This window comes from Heteronotia binoei, chromosome 6 (genome assembly GCF_032191835.1).
Source record: "Heteronotia binoei isolate CCM8104 ecotype False Entrance Well chromosome 6, APGP_CSIRO_Hbin_v1, whole genome shotgun sequence".
NCBI lineage: Eukaryota > Metazoa > Chordata > Lepidosauria > Squamata > Gekkonidae > Heteronotia > Heteronotia binoei.
Genome location: NC_083228.1, coordinates 974201 through 995852, shown reverse-complemented (window position 1 = coordinate 995852; position 21652 = coordinate 974201). Strand labels below are relative to the sequence as shown.

The window sequence follows — 21652 nt, the reverse complement described above, 5'->3', positions numbered from 1 at the left end:
AGATTAGAGGATTGTTTTCAGTTGAACTGTTTTTGACTATTCGGGGTGGGGGGGGAGGGGATGTATATCCAGCATGAAAAATGAACCCAGCATATTTCTGTGTTTTGATTTCCTTGGCAAACCAGGACAGATCGCAATAAAGCATTGGAAATGTTCCCAGTTAAAAATCGTTCACATTGTTAACTTTATAACAATTGAAAAAAAATGCCATGAAAAGTTGTCACAGTTGAATTTCTGCCTGTTATGCTGCTTGTAAAGGAACAGGCCACCTTCCAGAACACAGGTGGTGGTAACATGTATTCCAAGAGTCTTGTCCTAAGAGTCCCCCTCCCAAACACACATTAGAACCATCTCTGCAAACAGGGGCAAAGGGGACCTGAGTGGTGCAGAACTTCCTTCTGAACCTTGGCAATTGCAAGCTGTTTGGTTTTTGCCCAAATGAGGATGATCCCAGTCTGGGATTCTTGGGAGAGCCTGCAGCTAATTCCAGGAGAGCTGGTTCTTACCGCCTTAGCAGGAGAAGCACCGCATTGGCTGTGCTGGCATCCAGACCAGTTGTGGGCTCATCCAAGAACAGAACTGGGGGCTCTGTGATCAGCTCCATCCCAATGTTGGTCCTCTTCCGCTCTCCGCCAGATACCCCTCGGATCAGTTCGGTCCCTACCTGCACAACAGGAGTTTAAGGTGTCACCACCAGACAGCAGTTTAGACCCTGCAAGCACCACCCATTGGCCACCAGGAGCAAATGTTCTGAAGACCCCTGTCCCGTGTGGGAAGTGGGGCAATCTCAGAATTGGGGGGGGGGGGGCTGTGGCTCAGTTGCAGAGCCCCTGCCTGGCTTTCAGAAGGTCCCAGGTTCAATCCCTGGCAGCATCTCCAGTTAAAAGGACCAAGCATCAGGTGACATGAAATAGCATTTACCAGCTGGTGGATCCTGACCTGAAAGTGGGTCCCAGGTTTTAGCAGTTTTATTGATTTGTGCATGATCTGATTTTTGTGGGGTTTTTCAAAGCCAGCCACCACACCAAAAAGGCTGGGAAGTGCTAACAGGAAAAGCTTCAGCCAGAGACCTTGAAGAGCTCCAGCCAGTCTGAAAAGACATTTGCCTGGATAGGTCTGGAGGGTCAGATCCAGTAGGAGGCAGCTTCACGTGTGCTCAACAGCCCACAGTCTAGAAGAGCTTTTCAATAAGGAGCCTGGAGGTGGGGGGGAATATAAGTTTTCCTCTGCAGGGAGGTAAAGAACGGGGTGAGTGTGTAGCTTTTGTTTGTTTATTAATGCGATTTGTAGTCCACCTTTCTCATGGAAACTCAAGGCAAAGGGTAATGCAATGAGTATGATGAAAGATCTGGTAAAGCAATGTGATCAGACCAGGATCACTGGCATCTGGAACACCTCTCCGCACACCTTAGCAACACAACCTTGACAATTAAGTTTACGAAAGGAAAGGAGTCACTGAAAATATCATAGGATTAACAGGTCCTGGAGTCCTCCATCCATTTCTTTAACTTCTGGCCCCACTGCTACCTGTTAGTTCCTCTGTGCCAACAGATGACACACTTAACACAGCTGATGAGGTGGGACACAGAATTCATCAGAACAAAGCTAGTGTCCAGTGGCACCTTTAAGACCAAAAAAGTTTTATTTTGGGTATAAACTGTCATGTGCATGCAACGAAACTTAATTCTGAGCATAAGCTTTCATGTGCAGGCAACAAAGTTTAATTATACCCAGGGCTTTTTTTGTACAAAAAGCCCAGCAGGAACTCATTTGTATATTAGGCCACACACCCTGACATGACCACTGTTTCACACAGGGCTTTTTCGGGGGGGGGGGGGAGCCCAGCAGAAATATATTTGCATATTAAGGCCACACTCTGACGCCAAGCCAGTTGGAACTGCGTTCCTGCTCAGAAAAAGCCCTGATTATACCCAGAATTAAACTTTGTTGGTCTTAAAGGTGCCACTGGTCTCAAACTTTATTGCTTCAGCCCAACATGGCTTCCCACCTGAATCTACTGTTATATCAGTTAGTCTTTTAGTTGCCCCCCAAAGTCCTCTTTTCTATTTGAGGCAGGTATTCAAATCCCTGTACTTATTTGGTAAAAACCACAGTGGTGGGAAGTAGGCGGAGCACTTCCCGCAAAGGCTCAGAACTCATGTTGCAATGCCATATGGGCACTCTATGGCAAATACTGTAAGTGACATCGTGCCACACCATTCCCATGCCTCCCCCACTGGTTGCCAGCCATCAGCTGGCAATCCTAAGAAAAGCAAAAAACTGTATAAAAATAACGATATAACTCAAACTGGAGAGCCAGTATGTAGTGGTTAAGTGCATGGATTCTTATCTGGGAGAACCGGGTTTGATTCCCCACTCCTCCACTTGCACCTGCTGGAATGGCCTTGGGTCAACCATAGCTCTGGCAGAAGTTGTCCTTGCTGGGAGAGCCCTCTCAGCCCCATCCACCTCACAGGGTGTCTGTTGTGGGGGGAGAAGATACAGAAGATTGTAAGCTGCTCTGAGACTCTGGTTCAGAGAGAAGGGCGGGGTATAAATCTGCAATTCTCCTTCTTAAGCACCTTCTTCCTGCAAGCTGTGGTGGCCTTTGTGTGCTCAGGGATTCCGTTCTGAGCATCAGAATTCAGAATGCACTTTTGGCCATGCAGGTCTGGAGAGAACATGAGGACCGTGAAACGTGTAGGCAGGCCAGATGGAAGAGAGGCAGATTTATACACAACAAAGAACTTAGCAATGAAAATTGTGTGGGTCTTTGCAGGGAGGCTCTCTGGTGTGTCAAGTTTGCCACGAGCGCTTCAGGCTCCTGAGTCACCTTAGCATCCGCCACTTTGCTTAGCCCCAACTCGTTGATGATCTGGGCCACTCGCTCTTCTTTCTCTTGGAAGCTGATGGAGCTCGGGAGCCTCAGGGCTGCAGAGAAGAGCAGATTCTCCCGCACAGTCATTGTACCCATGACAACATCATCCTGAAAGCCACACAGCCCTGAGGGGTTAGAAAGCCTAGAAAAATCGGCTCCTAGGCCTTTAACAGGAACACAACAGGCAGAAACTAACTGCACAGAAAACCTTTCCTGGCATAGAAATCACATAGGAAAAATGTCACTTTGAAATCTTGGAATGTAAACTGGAGATTTTAATAGTAAGTTTAGAATACCACAGTTGGTAGGTTTTGGTAGGGTTACCAACCTCCAGGTGATGCCTGGAGATCTAGAATTGCAACTGGTCTCCAGACAAATGAAATCAGTTCCCCTGGAGAAAATGGCTGCTTTGGAGGGGGGACTCCAGGGCCTTATAACCAGCCAAGGCCCTCCCCCTACCCAACCCTGTGTTCCCAGGCTGTACCCCCAGTTCTCCAGGAATTTCCCTGCCCAGAGTTGGCAGCCCAGGTTTTTAAAGAACTATAGCTCCTATCCCTTGTAGCTGAGGTTTTCATATAACTTTTGGGAAATGATTAACTTTCCAGCTTTCACAGACATCTAATTTTATCTCACTGGGCTGCTAGATCGAGGCAGGGCCCAGGGCGTTCCAGACTTGGCCGCTGCTGTAGATGTCATCCATCTACTGGCATGACATTCTAAGGCTGTTTGTCTTTGGCGTGTAGGGAGGAGATCTCAGTCCCACTGTGCAGAAGTTCCTCACTACTCAAATATTTGGGGAATCTGCTTATTTATGTTCTGTAACCCACTCTGCCCCAGTGTGGCCATCTCTCAGCTGGTTTACTGTTCAAGCTGCCGCAGGTTTTATAAAGAAAGAGTGGCAAGTCCTCTCAAGACCAAACTTTCCCAACACAGAAATCCAAAGTTTGAGGGCTAGTGCTGAAATAAGTAGAGCTATCCACAAAATCATAACTGCATTTTCCCTCCTCTTTAACCAGGGCTAGATTGTCTGGCACCTGAGGCAAGACTAACTTCTTGTGCCCCCCCCCCACTGAAAACGTCACCGAGTCACATGGGTGTGTGCGCCCGAATTGGCGCCCTGAGAAGGCCGGTGCCCTAGGCAATCACCTAGTTTGCCTTTGGCAGGGCTGGCCTTGTAAATTATGATCAAGTTGCCAGTTACAAACACTATCAGAAATTCTGCTTCCAGATGGGATTCTGAAAATGCTCTCTTCCCCTGGCAGCATCAGCAAGTGAGACAGGGACAGGTGCCTCACACTTCTGCTCCACTCAGTGCTGCAGCCCTGCCTTCTCTCCTGCACCTGCACAGAAGCAACATTGATCACACTCCCCACCCCCTCTGCATAGCGGGGGCGGGGAGCATTTTGACTGGAAACATGGTATACCCAGGGCTTCTTTTGTAGCAGGAACTCCTTTGCATATTAGGCCACACACACCCTGATGTAGCCAATCCTCTTGGAGTTTACAGTAGGCCCTGTGCCTACTGTAAGCTCTTGGAGGACTGGCTACATCAGGGGAATGCAAAGGAATTTCTGCTACAAAAAAGCCCTGGGTATAGCAGAGTTACACCCCGTAGTAGTCTGGTTGTTGATACAATTCTGTGTGAAAACACCACTGCAACAGAGATTCCAGACGGCCCTGGGGAACTCCTTTGGTGGTTGGAAATGCTGCCAAGTTACTGTTGACTTCTGGGGACCCTGACCCTGTAGGAATTTCAAGGCAAGAGAAGTTCAGATGTTGCCATTGCCTGCTGCTAGGGCACCACTCGGGGTCTGCCATCCAAGTAGTAACCAGAACTGGCCCTGCTTAGTTTCCAAGATCTGACGAGATCAGATTAGCCTGGGCCATCTTGCTCAGAGCAGGTAATCTGTTTTCTGCCGTGGTGGCCAAACTTGCTTATATAAGAGCCACATAGAATAAGCAGATGTTTGAGAGCCACAAGGAGGGAGGGAGGGAGGGAGGGAGGGAGGGAAGGAAGGAAGGAAGGAAGGAAGGAAGGAAGGAAGGAAGGAAGGAAGGGAGGGAGGGAGGGAGGGAGGGAGGGAGGGAGGGAGGAAGGAAGGAAGGAAGGAAGGAAGGAAGGAAGGAAGGAAGGAAGGAAGGAAGGAAGGAAGGAAGGAAGGAAGGAAGGAAGGAAGGAAGGAAGGAAGGAAGGAAGGAAGGAAGGAAGGAAGGAAGATGATAGATAGATAGATAGGCAGGCAAGCAGGATCAAAGGAGAGGTGGAAAGAAAGCAATTTTAACTTTTCATGCATTCCCCAAGCTACTGGCTGGCTTGGCGAAGTGATTAAAGAGAGAAATGGCTTCTCCAGGGGTGGTGGGGGCTTTGAGAGCCACACAATATGCATGAAAGATCCACAGGTGGCTCCTGAGCTGCAGTTTGGCCACCCCTGATATGGACGATGCAGCGCTGCATAGAAACGACACAATGCCTCAGAAAGAAACTCTTCAAAATATGCTCCACATATTTGTGGATGCCTCTGACAAGTGGTATCTTTTGTGCCCAACCTTACGAGATGCAGTCAACTTCCTGGGGCTCCCATCAGAATTGCTGAGCGTATAAAAAGCTCTGCTCGTAACCTCTGCCACCTTTTTCTCCTGCTGCCGTGAGACACTAACCTGGACGACGTAGCCTGAGATGCACTTGAAATTGGGAGGCTGCAGGGCACCATCAATAAGGACCTCCCCAGACAAGCCGGCAGGATCCTTCCGGGCCGCCAGAACATCCAGGAGCCTGCAGGCAGGAAGGGGTTCTCCGCTTGTTAGAACATCTTTTCATTTTATTTATTTACTTCATTTATACCCTGCCCTTCTCCCCCATAGGGGCCCAGTGTGGTTTACATCCTCTCCATTTTATCCTTACAACAACCCTACAGAACCATAGTTGGAAAGGACCTCCAGGATCATCTAGTCCAACCCGCCGCACAATGCAGGAAATTCACAAGTACTTCCCTTGCCCTCCTTCTCATGATCTCAGAGTTGGGCAGAGTGTGTGCCTGGCCCAGGGTCACCCAGGGAGGTTCCAGGGCAGAGTGGGGATTCAAATTTGGGTCTCCCAGATACTAGTCCAAAACTCAAGCTGCAACATCACGCTGCCTCCACAGGATTCCTTTTGACCTAATGAGGCTTGAGGATGCTAACTGTAAAATCCCTGAGCTTGTCTGACCAAAAACTGGGAAGTTTCTCTACTCAACAGCCGATGGTTGGTGCATTATAGAATCATAGAGTTGTAAAGGACCTCCAGGGTCATCTAGTCCAACCCACTGCACAATGCAGGAAATATCTCCCCCACCCACCCCCAGTGACACCTGCTCCAAGCCCAGAAGACAGTTTGAAAAAACAACAAAAAACCTTTCCAGGATCTCTGGCCAAACTGGTCTGGAGAAAAACTGCTGCCTGACCCCGAAGTGGCTGTCAGCATCCCCCTGGGCGTGTAGAAAGGGCCACAAGAACTAAGCACTGATGCAGCCCTTCCGGCTCTCCTTCTCAGGATCTGCCTTAGTCTTCAACTGTCCTGACAAGCCGATTATAAGGGAAGGGTATCCCTTATAAGGAAACAGTTTGCGCCTGCCTTTATAATGAACCTGACTCTGTGCAACATACCCTGCTTCGCTGTTCCTATTATTCTTCATTACATTATTCCTTGATCTGTCCCCTTTTCTCTTCTGCAAAATCTATGACCAATAATGACCAAATTTTCTTGCTATCTGACAAGTCTCCTGAAAATACTGCATCTGTTGCTGAGTTCCTATCATGTGTATGGAAGCTAAGAGTTATTTAGACTTATTCTGTTTTCTATTTCAGTTTATTGCCAAGTGGGCTCTGTCCGCAGACATTTTTTATATTTATATTTATTTATAATTATTGGTGCCTAGCTTTGGATTTTTATTTCTGATTCTCTGTCCTATTATTGTCAAGACCTCAAGTCAAGGAATAACACAGTCCAATAATTCAGCAGTTTATTCCATAAGCATCATAAGGCAGGACACCATCTTTGCTAACCTCTTAGCCCAGGGACTCTCCTTTTAACCCCTCGCGCCAACCGTTATATTTTCAAGTGCAAGGGTGGCAAAAGAAGGGTGGGAACCCGGGGTTTTGGCAGGACCCCTCCCACCCCAAGTTTAAGAGTCCAGATGTCTAATCTATACTTCCCTAGCATCTTTTTTTATTTTTAGTGAAATATTTTTATTTTAGTGAAAAATTTAGTGAAATTAGAAATTAGAAAAATTTTAGTGAAATATACTGGATAGTTTTAATGTTAAGATTTTAAGGTTTTTAGGTTTTTTAAATGTTTTGACTTTTAAATGTATTAACTTTGTACCTTGTTTATTGTTTTGTCGTTGTTGTGAGCCGCCCTGAGCCACTTTGTGGGAAGGGCGGGATATAAATTATAGAATAAATAAATAAATAAAAATCTGACCTTGGAGAGGTGGGTGGAAATAGCTTGACTAATAAGTTCCCAAGATTAGCATGCAGAGAGATGAGCTAAGCAGGAATGCACCCAGGCAAAATGGTCACAGTACAAAAAACATGGCAAGAGGAATACAGAGATGACTCTTGACAATTATGCTATTAAAGGTCTGTGTGAAGGTGTGACATGCCCAAGTTCACAGAATCAGCATTGCTGTCAGATGGCCTCTGTTTAACCCCCCCCCCCCCCACACACACAAAGAAGAAGAGCCCATCACCTCCCAAGGGAGCCTGTTCCACTGAGGAACTGCACTGTCAGGAAGTTCTTCCTAATGTTTAGCCAAAAACTCTTGATTTAATTTCAACCTGCTGGATGCGTTAAAAGATGTTTCCCTCAAGGTTCCCACTACTCCACAATGTTACATCTACTCAGCAGGAAGGCAATAAACTGAATTAACGGGGTTCACTCCCAAATCAGAGCGTGCAGCCTTAACAGTGGGTTTTTTTAGTTTGTGTGTGCATTTGTGCGTGCAGTGCACACACCAGGAAGTCATGGCAACCTCTGGTGACTGACCCCTACTGGGAGCCCGGAGGATATTCAGAGAGGTGGCTGAACAGAGCCTGCCCCGTCCTCCTGACTGCTGGTATTCCCAGGAGTTCTTCTATCCAAGTACTTGCCAGAGCCAAGCCTACTTAGCTTCCAAGATCTGATGAGATTGGGCTTGCCTGGGCTATCCAGGTCAGGGCGATCGTAACAGTATTTTTGTGTTAACAACAAACATCCCTGTAGCTTAGCACACTGCCCAGCAGAAACACAACTGGGCAACTCCAAATATACTTACGATGATTTGCCACTGCCCGTTGGTCCCAGAATTGCATTCATGCCTGGCTTCATAATGCCGCTGAAAGGAAAAGAAGGGATTTCCATTTACAATAATGAGTTGGCAGGGAGTGGAGTGGAGGGGGTTAAGCAGAATGGATTATTTGGGGTCGAAGCTGAAGGGGGTGGCCAAACGGTGGTATGTGAGCCTGTACGAAACCAGGAGTCCAGAGTTAGACAACGTCGCGGCGTTCCTGAGAGCCCTACTGACCCAGTACGAAGACCCCCTGCAAGAAACAGGAGCCCTTACTGCACTGAGAGACCTACAGCAAGGGTCCAAAGCAGTAAGAGAGTACATGGCCGAATTCAGAGCTAATGGGGTAGAATGAGCAGATGAAGATAGAACAATTCCAGTGAGGTCTAAACGCGAGTATACTGGATCGAGCCCTTCAGAAAGCCCGCCCTATCACGCTGGTAGGGTGGGTGCAACTAGCAGAAGAAGTCGAAACTAACATGAAGTGAGTGGCTCTCCAGCATCAACAGCAGCAAGGGGGTAAGGGGGGACGTGAGTCTCAGTCAGGGGCAAAACCTGAAGGGAAGAAGGCAAGCCAGGCTGGCGGAGCTACCAAACTGGCTACCCCCAGACATCGCTTTCGGTGTGGCGATCAAAACCACCTGGCTGCCAATTGCCCGGAACGACCTCGAGGCCCTCCCCTTATTCCGAAGACCAGCGCACCCAAGGCAAAGAAAGCGGAAGGACGAGCGAAGGAGCCCGCGAAAGGGAGCTCTGCGTCGGCGACTTCTTGAGAGGAGGAAATTATCGTGGTGGATGAGCTGGGGGAAGACGCCTGGGAAGACAAGCTGGCGGGAAACGGGGATGACCTGCACTGAGAGGTGCCGAGAAGCAGGTCACGGAATTAACGGCACCACTGAAGGTGAGAATAACGGGGACTTTGTTTTTCATCCCACCCTCTTTGTTAAACCCTAGTCTAAAACGGTTTATACATGCTCAAGCTTTGCTCGATTCTGGGTGCACTAGAGACATAATCATACTCAAATAAGTGGAAGCCCTGGGACTCCCTAAGAGTCCATTACCGCACCCCATACAGTTCGAGCAAATGGATGGAACAATAATGAGAGGGGAACCATGTACTGAACAAACCCAAGCCGTACCAATGGGAATAGAAGACCATTGGGACACTGAATTGTTTATAATAACCCCATCATCATCCTTTGACATTGTTTTAGAAGTCGGTTGGCTAGCAAAACATGAACCCGACATAAGGTGGGGAGATCAGATTATAGATTTTAGAGACAGGAGGTGTAAGCACAACCACTGGAATGTGGATTGGGGCCCAGAGCCACCCTCGGTGAACGAGAAACTGTGTTTGACCATAGAAGAAGTAAAATCGATCCCCAAGGAGACCTAAAACAAGTGTTCAGTGAAGAAGAAGCCAATGAACTCCCACTCCATAGAGACACTGACTGTGCAATCAAGTTAATCCCAGGCAGGACCTCCCGAGAGCCAAACTATACTCTATGGGGTGGGCTGAAAAAGCAGAGCTATGCAAATTTTTGGATAAAAATCTGAAACATGGGTTCATAAGGCCAGCCATGGCCTCCCATGCCGCCCCAGTACTCTTCCGAAAGAAGAAAGACGAGGGGCTTAGGCTCTGCATGGATTTTAGGGGGATTAATGTGATTTCAACCTCCAATGCGTACCCCATACCTCTAATAAAGGATTTACTCAGTTCTGTATCAGAAGGAAAGATTTTCATGAAATTGGACTTGCGAGATGCTTATTTCCGGGTACGCATAAAAGAGGGAGATGAATGAAAGACAGCGTTTAACACGTTGATGGGACAGTTTGAATATTTAGTCATGTCTTTCGGATTACAAGGGGCCCCTGGAGTTTTCATGAACTTTATATATGAAGTATTGCGAAAGTACTTGTATAAAGGGGTAGTAGTGTACCTGGATGATATAATTATCTATTCTAAAGATCTACCATCTCGCGTGAGATTGGTCAGAGAAGTCTTAGACCCTCTCTGACAACCAACTGTACGCCAAATTATCCAAATGGGAATTCCACAAGATGGAATTGGATTACCTAGGCTACTGAGTATCCAGGAAAGGGTTAGCCATGGACCCAGCCAAAATACAAGCAGTAATAGAGTGGGAACCCCCGAGGACACATAGACAGCTCCAATCATTCATTGGATTCACGAACTTTTATCGTAATTTTATACAGGGGTTTGCTCACACCATGCTTCCTCTAACAGAACTCCTGAAAACAAAAGGGAAATGCCCTGAGGCCAAATGACTGGGGGCCAAACTAGACTGGACAGCCCAGTGCCAAGAAGCGTTCAATAAACTGAAAAAGTTGTTTACTAGTGAACCCATCCTGATCCACCCCAATGAGCTAAAACCCTTCGTGGTCCAATGTGATGCCAGCGACGTTGCTGTGGGGGCAATTCTGATGCAACCAGATGAGGAGGGGGCCCTTAAACCCTGTGCTTACATTTCCAAGAAATTCTCTCATGAACAGAGGAACTGGCCGGTGTGGGGCAAAGAAGCCTTTGCAGTGACTTTTGCGCTAAAAACGTGGAGATCTTGGTTGGAAGGGGCAAGAGCACTGTTTGAAATATGGACAGATCATAAAAACCTGGAAGCCCTAACTGGGTGCAGGAAACTAAATCTGGTGGGCAGGGTTCTTCGCCAAATTTGATTTTACGTTAAAATATATCCCTGGATCTAAGAACTTCCTAGCTGACGCATTGTCGTGACTTCCTCAGCACAACAGCCAGGGGAGGAGGTGATCGACTCCATCATCTCTCCCAGCCAGTTGGGGGGAGACGTGACTATGCACTCGAAAGCGAAGCGTGAGAAGTTAGAAGAAAATTGGGAGGAAGGAAGACTGATCTCCGAAGTAGAGAAAGAATGAGAGGCTAGACCCGAAGGAGTAAAAAAGGACAAAGGGGGATTCTGGTACAAGGACGGTAAGCTGTATGTGCCAGAAAGCCTCTGGAAAGAAGTACTCCAGTTTTGTCACGACAGCAAACTCTCAGGGCACTTCAGGTATGTTAAAACCCTGCACTTAGTGAATAGACAATTTTGGTGGCCATTCATGAAGAAAGATATTTCAAACTATGTTGCTTCTTGCCCAATATGTATAATCGCTAAAAGAAAAGGAGGAACCCCCCCCCCCGGGTTATTATGACCTTTGGAAACGGCCACCAGACCATGGTCAGTGGTCTCAATGGATTTTATTGTAGAGCTGCCGCCCTCGCAGGGCAAAAACCGTAATCCTAGTAGTAGCGGACACCTTTTCTAAACAAGCTCACTTTATCCCATGCATACCAATACCCAATGCTAAAAAATTGGCACAGTTATTTTTCCAACACGTGGTAAAATTACACTCGTTCCCGGATAAGTTAATTAGTGACCGGGGCTCTTAGTTCGTTGCCAACTTCTGGTGGGAGTTTTGTAAACTAACTGGAATTGAACAGGGATTGAGCTCTGCGTACCATCCCCAGACGGACAGACAGACGGAGAGAGTAAACGCCTTATTAGAACAATATTTAAGGTGTTTTGTGAATTATCAACAGTCAAATTGGGCAGACCTCCTCCTGTTTGCTGAGTACGGATACAATAACAGTGTGCATAGCTCCACAAAGACTTCTCCTTTTTTAGTAGTGAATGGTTACGAGGGAAAGCCCCTTCCCCTATTGCCTGGGGGAGCACTACCAGAAATACTGTCATCTTTTGAGCAATGGTGAGGAAAACTAGGGAAAGTGTGGAAAAGCATTCAAGAGAACCTGGAAAGAGCAAAAGAGACGTACAAAAAACATTATAATAAAAGCCATGCACCTGCATGGGATTTTAAAGTGGGAGAGACAGTGTTTCTATCAACCAATAACTTACCATTACCGCAACCTTCTAAAAAATTGGCCTACAAGTTTCTGGGACCGTTCCGTATTAAACGTGTAATTAATAAAGTGACAGTAGAACTTGATTTACCTAAGCTGTTTAGTAAGACACACCCCATCTTTCATTGCCGTTTACTCCAGAGGGACCCTGGAGCTATGCCTTGGTACCCTCGACCACAAGTTCCAGAACCTATTCCAATTTGGGATCAGAATCATCATGAAGTAAAAGAGATTCCAGATGCAAAACTGAAGCGGGGTGTATTGTATTTTCTGATTAGATGGAAATATTTTTCTGCAGCACACGAGTGGGTCAAGCACTCAAATGTAAAAGCACCAGAATTGATTAAAAAATTCTATGCCAAACATCCTGCAAAGCCCTGATGAGGGTCTTGGGGGGGGGGCAGTATGTCAAGCATGCATATTTCTGTGTGCCATGATGGTCCACAAGACAAAGAGCAGAACACCAATCCATCCTGCTCCCTCCTCTTTTACAACCAAAGGACAATAATAAATCCATCTGGCCCAAGGATGTTTAGGGTAGCCTTGCTGGTAACAGTGCGATGTGCCTCTCCCCCAGATTCACACAGACAGGTCTTATCTACTCTGAGAGAAAGTGTGAGAAATGGAGATGTTTTTAATAGACTACATTCCTTAGTAATAAAGAGATACTTTGTAGTAACCTTTGAACCCGTGACTCAAACTGCATCTGTATGCTATCCTTTGAAGCTATCCTATAAATTAACTATGTGAATCTGTATACGTCATTACTTCAAAGGATTCTGTCCTTGGCAAAGCTATGGAGTTTCTACAATAAAGCAACTTTTGATTCAATAACAAAAGACTGATTATTGGAAAATATCGATGCTTGACACCCACTCAGAGCCAACAGGCTCACCTGGAGGTTCAGAAACAGGGCACAGAGGCTGACACCTTCCCCTGATGCTGTCTGCTGGATCTGGGATTCAGAGGCTTTGTGCTTCTGAATGCGGAGTTTCCCCTCAGTCACCATAGCTAGTTGCCACTGATAGACACATCCTCCATGAATCTATCTAATCTCCTTTTAAAGCTGTATATTTCTTTGGCTGTCACTGCATCCTCTAACAGTGAATTCCACATTTTAATCACTTTCTGTGTATAGTAGTTGTTTCCTTTTGTCCATCCTGAACCTCCAACCCATCAGGAGTTCTAGTATTCTGAGAGAGGGAGAAAAAATTATCCTTATCAACTCTCTCCAGCCCATGTATAACTGGATAAACCTTCTATCATGTTCCCCCTTAGCTATCTCTTTTCTAACCTGACCAGTCCCAGACTCTCCAGCCTTTTCTCCTACTAAGGAAGATACTCCAACCCACTCCTCATCTCGGCTGCCCTCCCCTGTTCTTTCCCCAGATCTGCCATGTCCTTTGAAAGATACTTGGGGGACCAGAGCTGTATGAAGTATTCCAAATGAGGCCACCCCACAAATCCATACGAGGGTATTTACACTATTGGGCATTTTATTCTCAGTCTCTCTCCCACCACATACACACCAATTTCTGTAAAGGTGCATCAACTTACTATACATTCTGAAGGATTTTCTTCTCCACCACGGTCCGCTTGCCCGGGAGCCCATGGGACCGCTTGATGGAGTACTGGATGTTGTGGAAACTCACGACTGACCCCCGAGGGGACCGGAGAGATTCCCTGGTTGGCACTGAACGCACAAACGTGCCCACTTGTCCACCTTCATCCCCGATGGTCTGCTGCATCTTTGCTGCTGCATCTTTGCTCCAGGTGCTAAACTCTACAGGACCCACGCTCACAAAGTCCTTGATGTTATCCACAGTCCCCATCCCTACGAAGTGCCTGAAAGGTTAAAGTGTTTTGAGTTCAATTTTGAACACGTCATTTGCACCTGAATTTAACCACCGAAGCGCTTGGGAACTGGAGGATCATCAGCAATTTTGGAACCTCTACAGCAATGTTTGGGTGCAGAATTCATTAGGACTGTCTCCTCTCACACTGCTTCATCCCAGTGGGGGACTGAAGGCTGAGGAAGAGAGTGAGAACTGGCTTGTCTTATGGAAGGAGCAAACAGACTGTCTCCTTCCTTGTTCAGGAGGAGCTGAAGGTTTGGTCAGAATGCAAGGGCTTAGGAGAACCACACACTCAACAGACACCACCCACTCTGCCGCTTCCATTTGTTTCAGGGGGAAGTGGGCATGTGTGGGGATGCCAGTCTCCAGGTGGGGCCTGGAGTTCTGGAATGACAACTACAGGGATCAGTCCACACCCCCTCCCCCCCAACAAAAGGACAGCTTTGGAAGGGGGGAGTCCAGGTCATTAGTCCCTCCCCTCTACAGGTTTTACCTCTGAATCTTCTGGAATTTCCTAACCCGCTGGCAATTCTAGTGTCCACTGGACTATTTCTAGGAGCGCAGTCAGTTAAAACCTACACAGGATTTTGCTTTCCTCATCTCAGTATGGAAATTTCACCTGAGAGGTGGCGAAGCCCAGAAGAACAGCATGGACAATGCCTCAGACTTCATCCCCACCATGAACTCATCTAAGCAAATCCTGCCATTGCAAAATGGAGGTTTTTATTGATTTGTTTCTCATGATTCCCTCTGCCTTTCCCCTCAGAAGCTCAAGAGAGCACCCAGGGATGATTCTTCCCTCATCCGCTTTATCATCACAACAACCCTACGAAGGAGGTGAGGCTGAGGGAAAGTGACCTGCCCTAGTTGCCCCTTGAGCTTCGATGGCGGCGGCGGCGGGGGCGGGGGGGGATTTAACCCCAGGGCTCCAGCACCCGCAGCCTCCGCACGACAGCCGCTGCCTGCCTTACCCGTCGCAAAAGTGGCCGAGAAAGCCTCAGAGCGCCATTTGCTGCCTTCCAGCCAAGTCTCCCTTGACAGACCCGAGGAGCGCGCTCTTCTCGCCCTTCTGCAGAGAGCCGCCGCCGCCGCCGCCAGATGCGAATCGTGCCCTTCTCGCCTTTCGGGGCGACTCCCGGGTGCCGCCCGCCCGCCCGCCTCCTGCCGCTTCCCCGGCGGGTCTCCCCTCCCCTGCCGAGCCGTCGAGCGGGCGGCGGGCAGAGCGCAGGGGCTGGGCGGCAGCAGCAGCAGCGCGTCAAGCTGGGCGCGGGAGGCCTGGCGGGCGGCCCATTGGCGCCGGAGGTCACTGGAGGAAAAGGCGCCGCGGCCTCGAGGAACCCGGAGCGGCCGGCCCGCAAAGGGCGCGCGAGGGCCGGCATTGGCAGGGTCGCAGAAAGCGCCGCCTCCCTGCTTGAAGCCCTTGCGATGCTTCAGGGTATTTCTATGAAGCCAGCCCGTGCAGGTCAATGGACAGTCTTCTCTTCCCTTATATCCCATGGACCAGCCAGCCAGGCTCTGCGATTGTTTGCTATGGACCATCTTATCATTCGTCTTGTACATCCCCCAGGAGATCTCCAAGCACCTCCTAGGGACTAGACCCCAGCTGGTGAGGTAGATTCTGTGGCATTAAATCCCTGCAGAGCTTCTTCCCCTCCCCTAATCCTGCTCCAAATGTCCAGGAATGCCCCAAACTGGAGCTGGCAACCCAGCACCATAGCCAGTGTGGCTTTGTGGTTCTCGCCAGGACCTGGGGAAGCGCAGGCTCAACTGTTCCCTCTGCCATGAAGGCGAGTGACCAAAGTTGCTCTCAGCCTCACCTACCTCATAGGGCTGTTGTGAGGTGAAATGAGGAGGAGGGAGCTCCTGGAGTCCTTGGAGAAGGCTGGGATAAGAATGGACAGGTTGAAGGAGAAGCCCCAGGAAAAGAAGCCCCATGTGTCAGCTTCTTCAGGAAAGAATATTTATTTTACTTTATTTAATTTTATACCCTGCCTTTCACTGGGCCAGCAGAGACTCAAAGCAGCTTGCATCTTTCTCCGCTCCTGTGTTTCATCCTCACAACAACCCTGTGAAGTCGGCGAGGCTGAGAACGTGTCACTTGCCCCAGGACACACAGCAAGTGGGAATTTGAATGTGGATTTCACACTCTAGGCTGACACGTGAACCATTGCTCTCCCTTTTTGCAGAAAAACGGAACACTGAAATCTGCAGCATTTGCTTCTGCAGTGACGGTGTGGCTGCAAATCCAAACAGTTTAGCTATGGGAGGGTGGGAGGAGGTTCAGGAAGGTGCTTGCTTGGGATCATAGATGCAGTCCCTCCGAGAGCAGATGATGCGGCAGGAACCATTATTCCGGATCTCTAGCAAATGGAAAGAAGGCCGCAGGTCATGTTTTATGTTTCAAGGGGAAATGAGGATTATGAAATCAACCCATAAATCCTGGCAAGCTTTCTGTTTCTCATTAACTCCCAGTACAGGAGCAAAGACCAGCTTCGTTCTGGTTCCTCCCTGTGGCTTCGAGAGGAGAATTCGGTGCAGCTTCCTGTCTCCAGTTGAGAGCGGTGGGGGTGGGCAGCTGTGTTGGTCTAAAGCAGCAGAATGAAGTGTTGAGTCCAGTTGTACAAAGACCAACAAAACTTTATTCTGGGTATCTGAAGGAGTGTGCATGCATCACAGGGCACCCAACAAAGTTTCATTCTGGGTATAAGCTTTTGTGTGCATCCAACAAAGTTTGCAAAGTCTTAAAAGGTGCCACTAGATCCAAACTTTGTTCTGCCTCCACCCTAGTAAGAGTGATGAGTGTGCACTGGATTTCCCACCCCTTTTAACCTCACATCATAAGCAAGGCTTGCAAAAACCCACATCGCTCCCATTTCAATACTATCAGTGGTGGTACCCAACAATGGAGCATCAACCGTCTGGCCAGCAACATTTCTTCCCCCTGACAAAAAGCCCATAAAAATGAATGGCTGATCCAATTTTGCTGGCTCAGTGTGACTCAGCAGAAATGGGTCGTATTTTGCCACCCAAGTGTGTGAGCAGGAGAAATGCTGATGTCCTGCAAGCTTTTTCCTTGCTTCTGCATGTCATTCTGACCTGCTGAGGGGCTGGGTGTTTAGTTTAGTTTATTGTTTTATATCCCGCCCTCCCCACCAAAGCAGGCTCAGGGCGGCTTCTCGCGTCTATGGCCCTATCTCCTACGACTCAGCAACTTTTATGTCTGTCAGCATCATCCTCAGCAGCTGAACTACACTGGGAGGAAGAAAGGTCTGCTAGCCCAGCACCCTCGGAAGCTGAAAGCAGCTTCCACCCAGCTGTTGGGCAATGGGCTGCCAACTCTGAGCCTGGGGATCTCTGGAGATCTGGGAGTGGAGCAGGGCTGCCAGTTCTGGGTAGAGAAATCTCTGAAGATTTGGGGGCTGGAGCCTGGGGGTAGGGCTCGGTTTGGGGAGGGGAAGGGCACTAGTAGAGTATAATGCCATTGAGAGTCCACCCTCTAAAGCTGCCATTCTGTTCAGGAGACTCACCTAGTCTCTGTATTTTAGAGATCAGTTGTAATTCCAGGAGGAATTACAGAGGTCCATCAGGTGCTAAGAGCCACAGCATATTGCTGGAACTCTCTTTCTGGGGCAAGTGATGCTCTGTATTCTTGGTGCTTGGGGGGGGGGCAACAGTGGGAGGGCTTCTAGTGTCCTGACTCTGCTGGTGGACCTCCTGGTGGCACCTGTTTTTTTTCCTGACACAGAGTGTTGGCCTGGATGGGCCATTGGCCTGATCCAACATGGCTTCTCTTATGTTCTTATGTGACACAGAGTGTTGGACTGGATGGGCCACTGGCCTGATCCAACAGGGCTTCTCTTGTTCTTATGTGACAGAGTGTTGGACTGGATGGGCCACTGGCCTGATCCAACAGGGCTTCTCTTGTTCTTATGTGACAGAGTGTTGGACTGGATGGGCCATTGGCCTGATCCAACATGGCTTCTCTTATGTTCTTATGTGACACAGAGTATTGGACTGGATGGGCCACTGGCCTGATCCAACATGGTTCCTTATGTTCTTATGTGACACAGAGTGTTGGCCTGGATGAGCCATTGGCCTGATCCAACAGGGCTTCTCTTATATTGTTATGAGATCTCCAGGCCACACCTGGAGGTTTGCATATCTAGTCTGGCTCCACCTTGGCTTTCAAATCAGAATAGTTTTAATGGAGGAGCCACACAGCATTGTCCTCCGGTCAGGGAAGGGACCATTCTGAGAAGCTGCTGCTTATTCCAGCCCTGGTGACCATGGATCTTGCAGAGAAATCAGAGGAAGGAAAGTATTATGCCACATCGTCTCACAGGATTAGTGCTCTCTCTTGGTATAAGCTGGGGTTGCCAGCTCCGGCGTGGAAAATACCTGGAGATTGTGGGGGGGGGGGGGGGAGCCTGAGGAGGGTGGGGTTTGAGGAAGGAAGAGATGTCAGCGGGATGCAGTGCCATAGAGTCTGCCTTCCATAGTGGCTATTTCCTCCAGGGGAGCTGATCTCTGTCTGCTGGAGGGAGATCAGTTGTGGCAACCGTAAACCGCAGCCTCTGGTCAAGGAGGAGGTGGTTGTTGTGCTGCTTCTGGCACAGAGAGGGGTTCAGAAGGGAAGAGGGAAACACAACCCCCTCTGAGGCCCAAGGGACCTGGGTGCCGAGACCCCGCTGCAGCTGGGGGTCAAGAGGAGGCTCCAGCCGGCCGGCCACAGGGCTCAGCTCCTCTGCTCCACTGCCTCCTCAGCCACCGAACGCCACAGTCAGGCAGGGTGGCCAGCCTCCAACATCCCGAGTGGAGGAAGCGGCTGCTTTGGAGGGTGGCCTCTGTGGCTCCTCCCCTCCCCAGGCTCCACCCCCAGCCTGGCACAAGCACAGACTAGCTGGCCATGGAGGGGAGGGGGGGGCTGGCCTCTGCAGTTGCGGGGGGGGGTCCAGCAGTTTCAGCAGCAGCACTTCTCTTTCTTACAAGTTGATCAATCAGGAAGAGTTGCTCTGCATGTTTTATCTGTTAGGGTTGGCAACCTCCAGATGGTGGCTGGAGAACACCTGGAATTCATCTCCAGACTGCATTGGTCGCTATTTGTTCCCCTTCTCTTTGGAAGGTGGACTGTAGGACATTATACCCCACCAAGGACCCTCCCCTCTCTAAAGCTCACCATCTTCAGGCTCCAACCTGGATCTCCAGATATTTCCATACCTGCTGTTTGAACCCTCCATTTTACTGAAAAGGTTTGCATAAGCTCCCCGCCCCTCCCTGCTTGGGCCAGTCGGCCCTGTGAGGCTCCCTCCCACCACACCCTTCCAGTTGGGAACCCGCCTCTTTGTACCCTCCTGGACAATCAGCTCCCTGGCTGCGCCCCTGCTCATTGGCTGCATTGGGCCCTTGCAGTTGTACCACACAACCACCTCATTTTCTCCCCTTGCCCTGCCCCTTGAAAGCCTCCCCCCCAGGGTAGCCTGGCATTTCTAGTTTAGCATGTCAGAGTAGGACCTGGGAGGAAAGGAAAGGTCCCCTGTGCAAGCACCAGTCGTTTCCGACTCTGGGGTGACGTTGCTTTCACAACATTATCACAGCAAACTTTTTATGGGGTAGTTTGCCATTGCCTTCCCCAGTCCTCTACACTTCCCCCCCAGCAAGCTGGGTACTTTTACCGACCTCAGAAGGACGGAAGGCGGAGTCAACCCTGGGCCGGCTACCTGAACCCAGCTTCTGCCAGAATGGAACTCAGGTCGTGAGCAGAGAGTTCAGACCACAGTACTACAGTCCTGCTGCTTTACCAGTCTGCTCCACGGGGCTGCTAGGACCTGGGAGACCTGGGTTCAGATCCCTGCTTGCCATGAAGATTGCTAAATAATCTTGGAGAGGGATTCCAGTGGGCAGCAGCCATGTTGGTCTGAGGCGACAGAACAAAGCTTGAGTCCAGTGAGGCACCTTGAAGACCAGCACAGTTTAATTCTGGGGAGCAGCTTCCATGTGCAGGCACACTTGTGCACATTTGGCATGCACACAAAAGCTTCTCCCCAGAATTAAACTTTGATGCATGCTCTAGATGACCTTGGGCCACTTACTCTTGCTCTCGCACTCTAATTTGCCCTGCAGGGTTGGTTTGAGGATAACGTTGGGGAAGAGGGAGCAGCATCTGCTGCCCTGAGTTTCCTGGAGAAAAGGAGGGAGAGCTGAATTCAAAGTGAGCTCTTGAGGGCAAACCAAGCAGTGCCTTTCCACAACATGGAGAGAAGCATGGAAGGAAGTAGGGTTGCCAGTCTCCAGGTGGTGGCTGGAGATCTCCCTCTACTACATGTGATCTCCAGGAAACAGAGATCAATTCATCTGGAAGAAATGGCCAATTTGGAAAGTGGACTCTAGTCTATGGCATTGCACCCCATTAAAATCCCTTCCGTCGCCAAGTCTGCCATCTTCAGGCTCCACCCTTAAAATCGCCGGGTCTTTCTCCCCCCAGAGCTGGCAACCCTTGGAGGCAGAGGAGCCTCTCCCCCACTCTTGTCTCCCTCCCCTGCAGAGATCAATGGAGGAGAAATGCTTTCAGAACAAAGCAGGGAGTTTCTTGGAGCAGACTCCGGAGGCCCAAGAGTGTGGAGGCCAGGGAGGAAGCCCGCCCACCCTTCCTTCCTGGGGAAGGAGCCAGAGAAAGCACCCCCCCCACCCCACTGCTTCCCTTCTGTGGCTGGCTGATAATGGGCCGCATGGACGTGCCACTTCACCCCACAAGGAAGCTGACGGGGGGAGGGTTGCAATGCCAGCCTCTCGCTGGGGCCCGGAGATTGCCGGGGGTTACAACAGCTGGAGGCTGGCAACCAGAGGCCAGGACGGCAGATTCTCCTTCTGCCCTGGACAGTCACAGAATAGACTGAGAGCATTTAATCTGCCAGCATGCAAAATCTGGGCACATGGAGATAATAAGCAACCTCTGAAGCTTTGGAAAAGAGGGGAGAACAAGTGAACAGCTAGGGATGCCAGCAGCCTCCAGGTGGGACTTGGGGATCCCCAGGAATTACAGCTGAGCTCCAGACGACAGAGATCAGTTTCCCCTGGAGAAGATGGCTGCTTCAGAGAGAGAGTGGACTCCATGGCCCTCTGCCCCACTGAGGTTCCTGTCCTCCCCAGGCTCCACCCCCGAGTCTCCAGGAGGTGGCATTATTTATCCCAGCCCCCTTCCCGCCACCCCCATAGCAGGGCTCAGGGCTGGTCACAACAACAGTAAACAACGATTTCCCAGAAACTGAAACAATGAAAACATAATTACAACTATAAGGCCTAAGAACTTGATGGTGGTCTGCTCAATGAATAAAGATTCAGAGAAGGACTGCCAGTATGAGTGCCCAGATAAACCAAGTCCTGGGCGAGGGGGCAGATGGTGTAGTTGGACACCCATTGCCGTGGGTTGCTGGGTCCAACTCAGGATATGCCAGAAGTGACATTGGGGAGAGGGTTGCTGGTCTCCAGGAGGCAGCTGTGGATCTCCCAGGACCACCACTTGTCTCCAGGTTACAGAGCTTTGGAAGACAGGCTGTATGGCAACAGACCCCACCGAGGTCCCTCCCCTCCCCAAACCCCACCCTCCTCTGGCTGCACCCCCCAATTTCCAGATATTTCTCAACCCAGAGTTGGCAGCCCTAGTAGAGGATCCTAATCTAGGATTCACCAATAGAGTTTTTGGCAATCCCTAGAGTGTCACCCT

At 49.5% G+C, this 21652-nt stretch overlaps 1 protein-coding gene across 1 annotated transcript in view; it reads right to left on the bottom strand.

Moving 5' to 3' along the window:
- Nucleotides 1-15116, bottom strand: part of LOC132573493 (broad substrate specificity ATP-binding cassette transporter ABCG2-like) — a 32927-nt gene extending 17811 nt beyond the window's left edge. Inside the window, exons 1-6 of the mRNA XM_060240985.1 lie at nucleotides 14904-15116; nucleotides 13634-13921; nucleotides 8170-8229; nucleotides 5537-5651; nucleotides 2834-2986; nucleotides 507-664 (exon numbers count right to left, since the gene is read on the bottom strand). Of these exons, the coding sequence (XP_060096968.1) occupies nucleotides 507-664; nucleotides 2834-2986; nucleotides 5537-5651; nucleotides 8170-8229; nucleotides 13634-13908 (761 nt within the window). The 5' untranslated portion in view covers nucleotides 13909-13921; nucleotides 14904-15116. The remainder of the gene's footprint in view (nucleotides 1-506; nucleotides 665-2833; nucleotides 2987-5536; nucleotides 5652-8169; nucleotides 8230-13633; nucleotides 13922-14903) is intronic.
- Between the last annotated feature and the right edge of the window lie 6536 nt (nucleotides 15117-21652).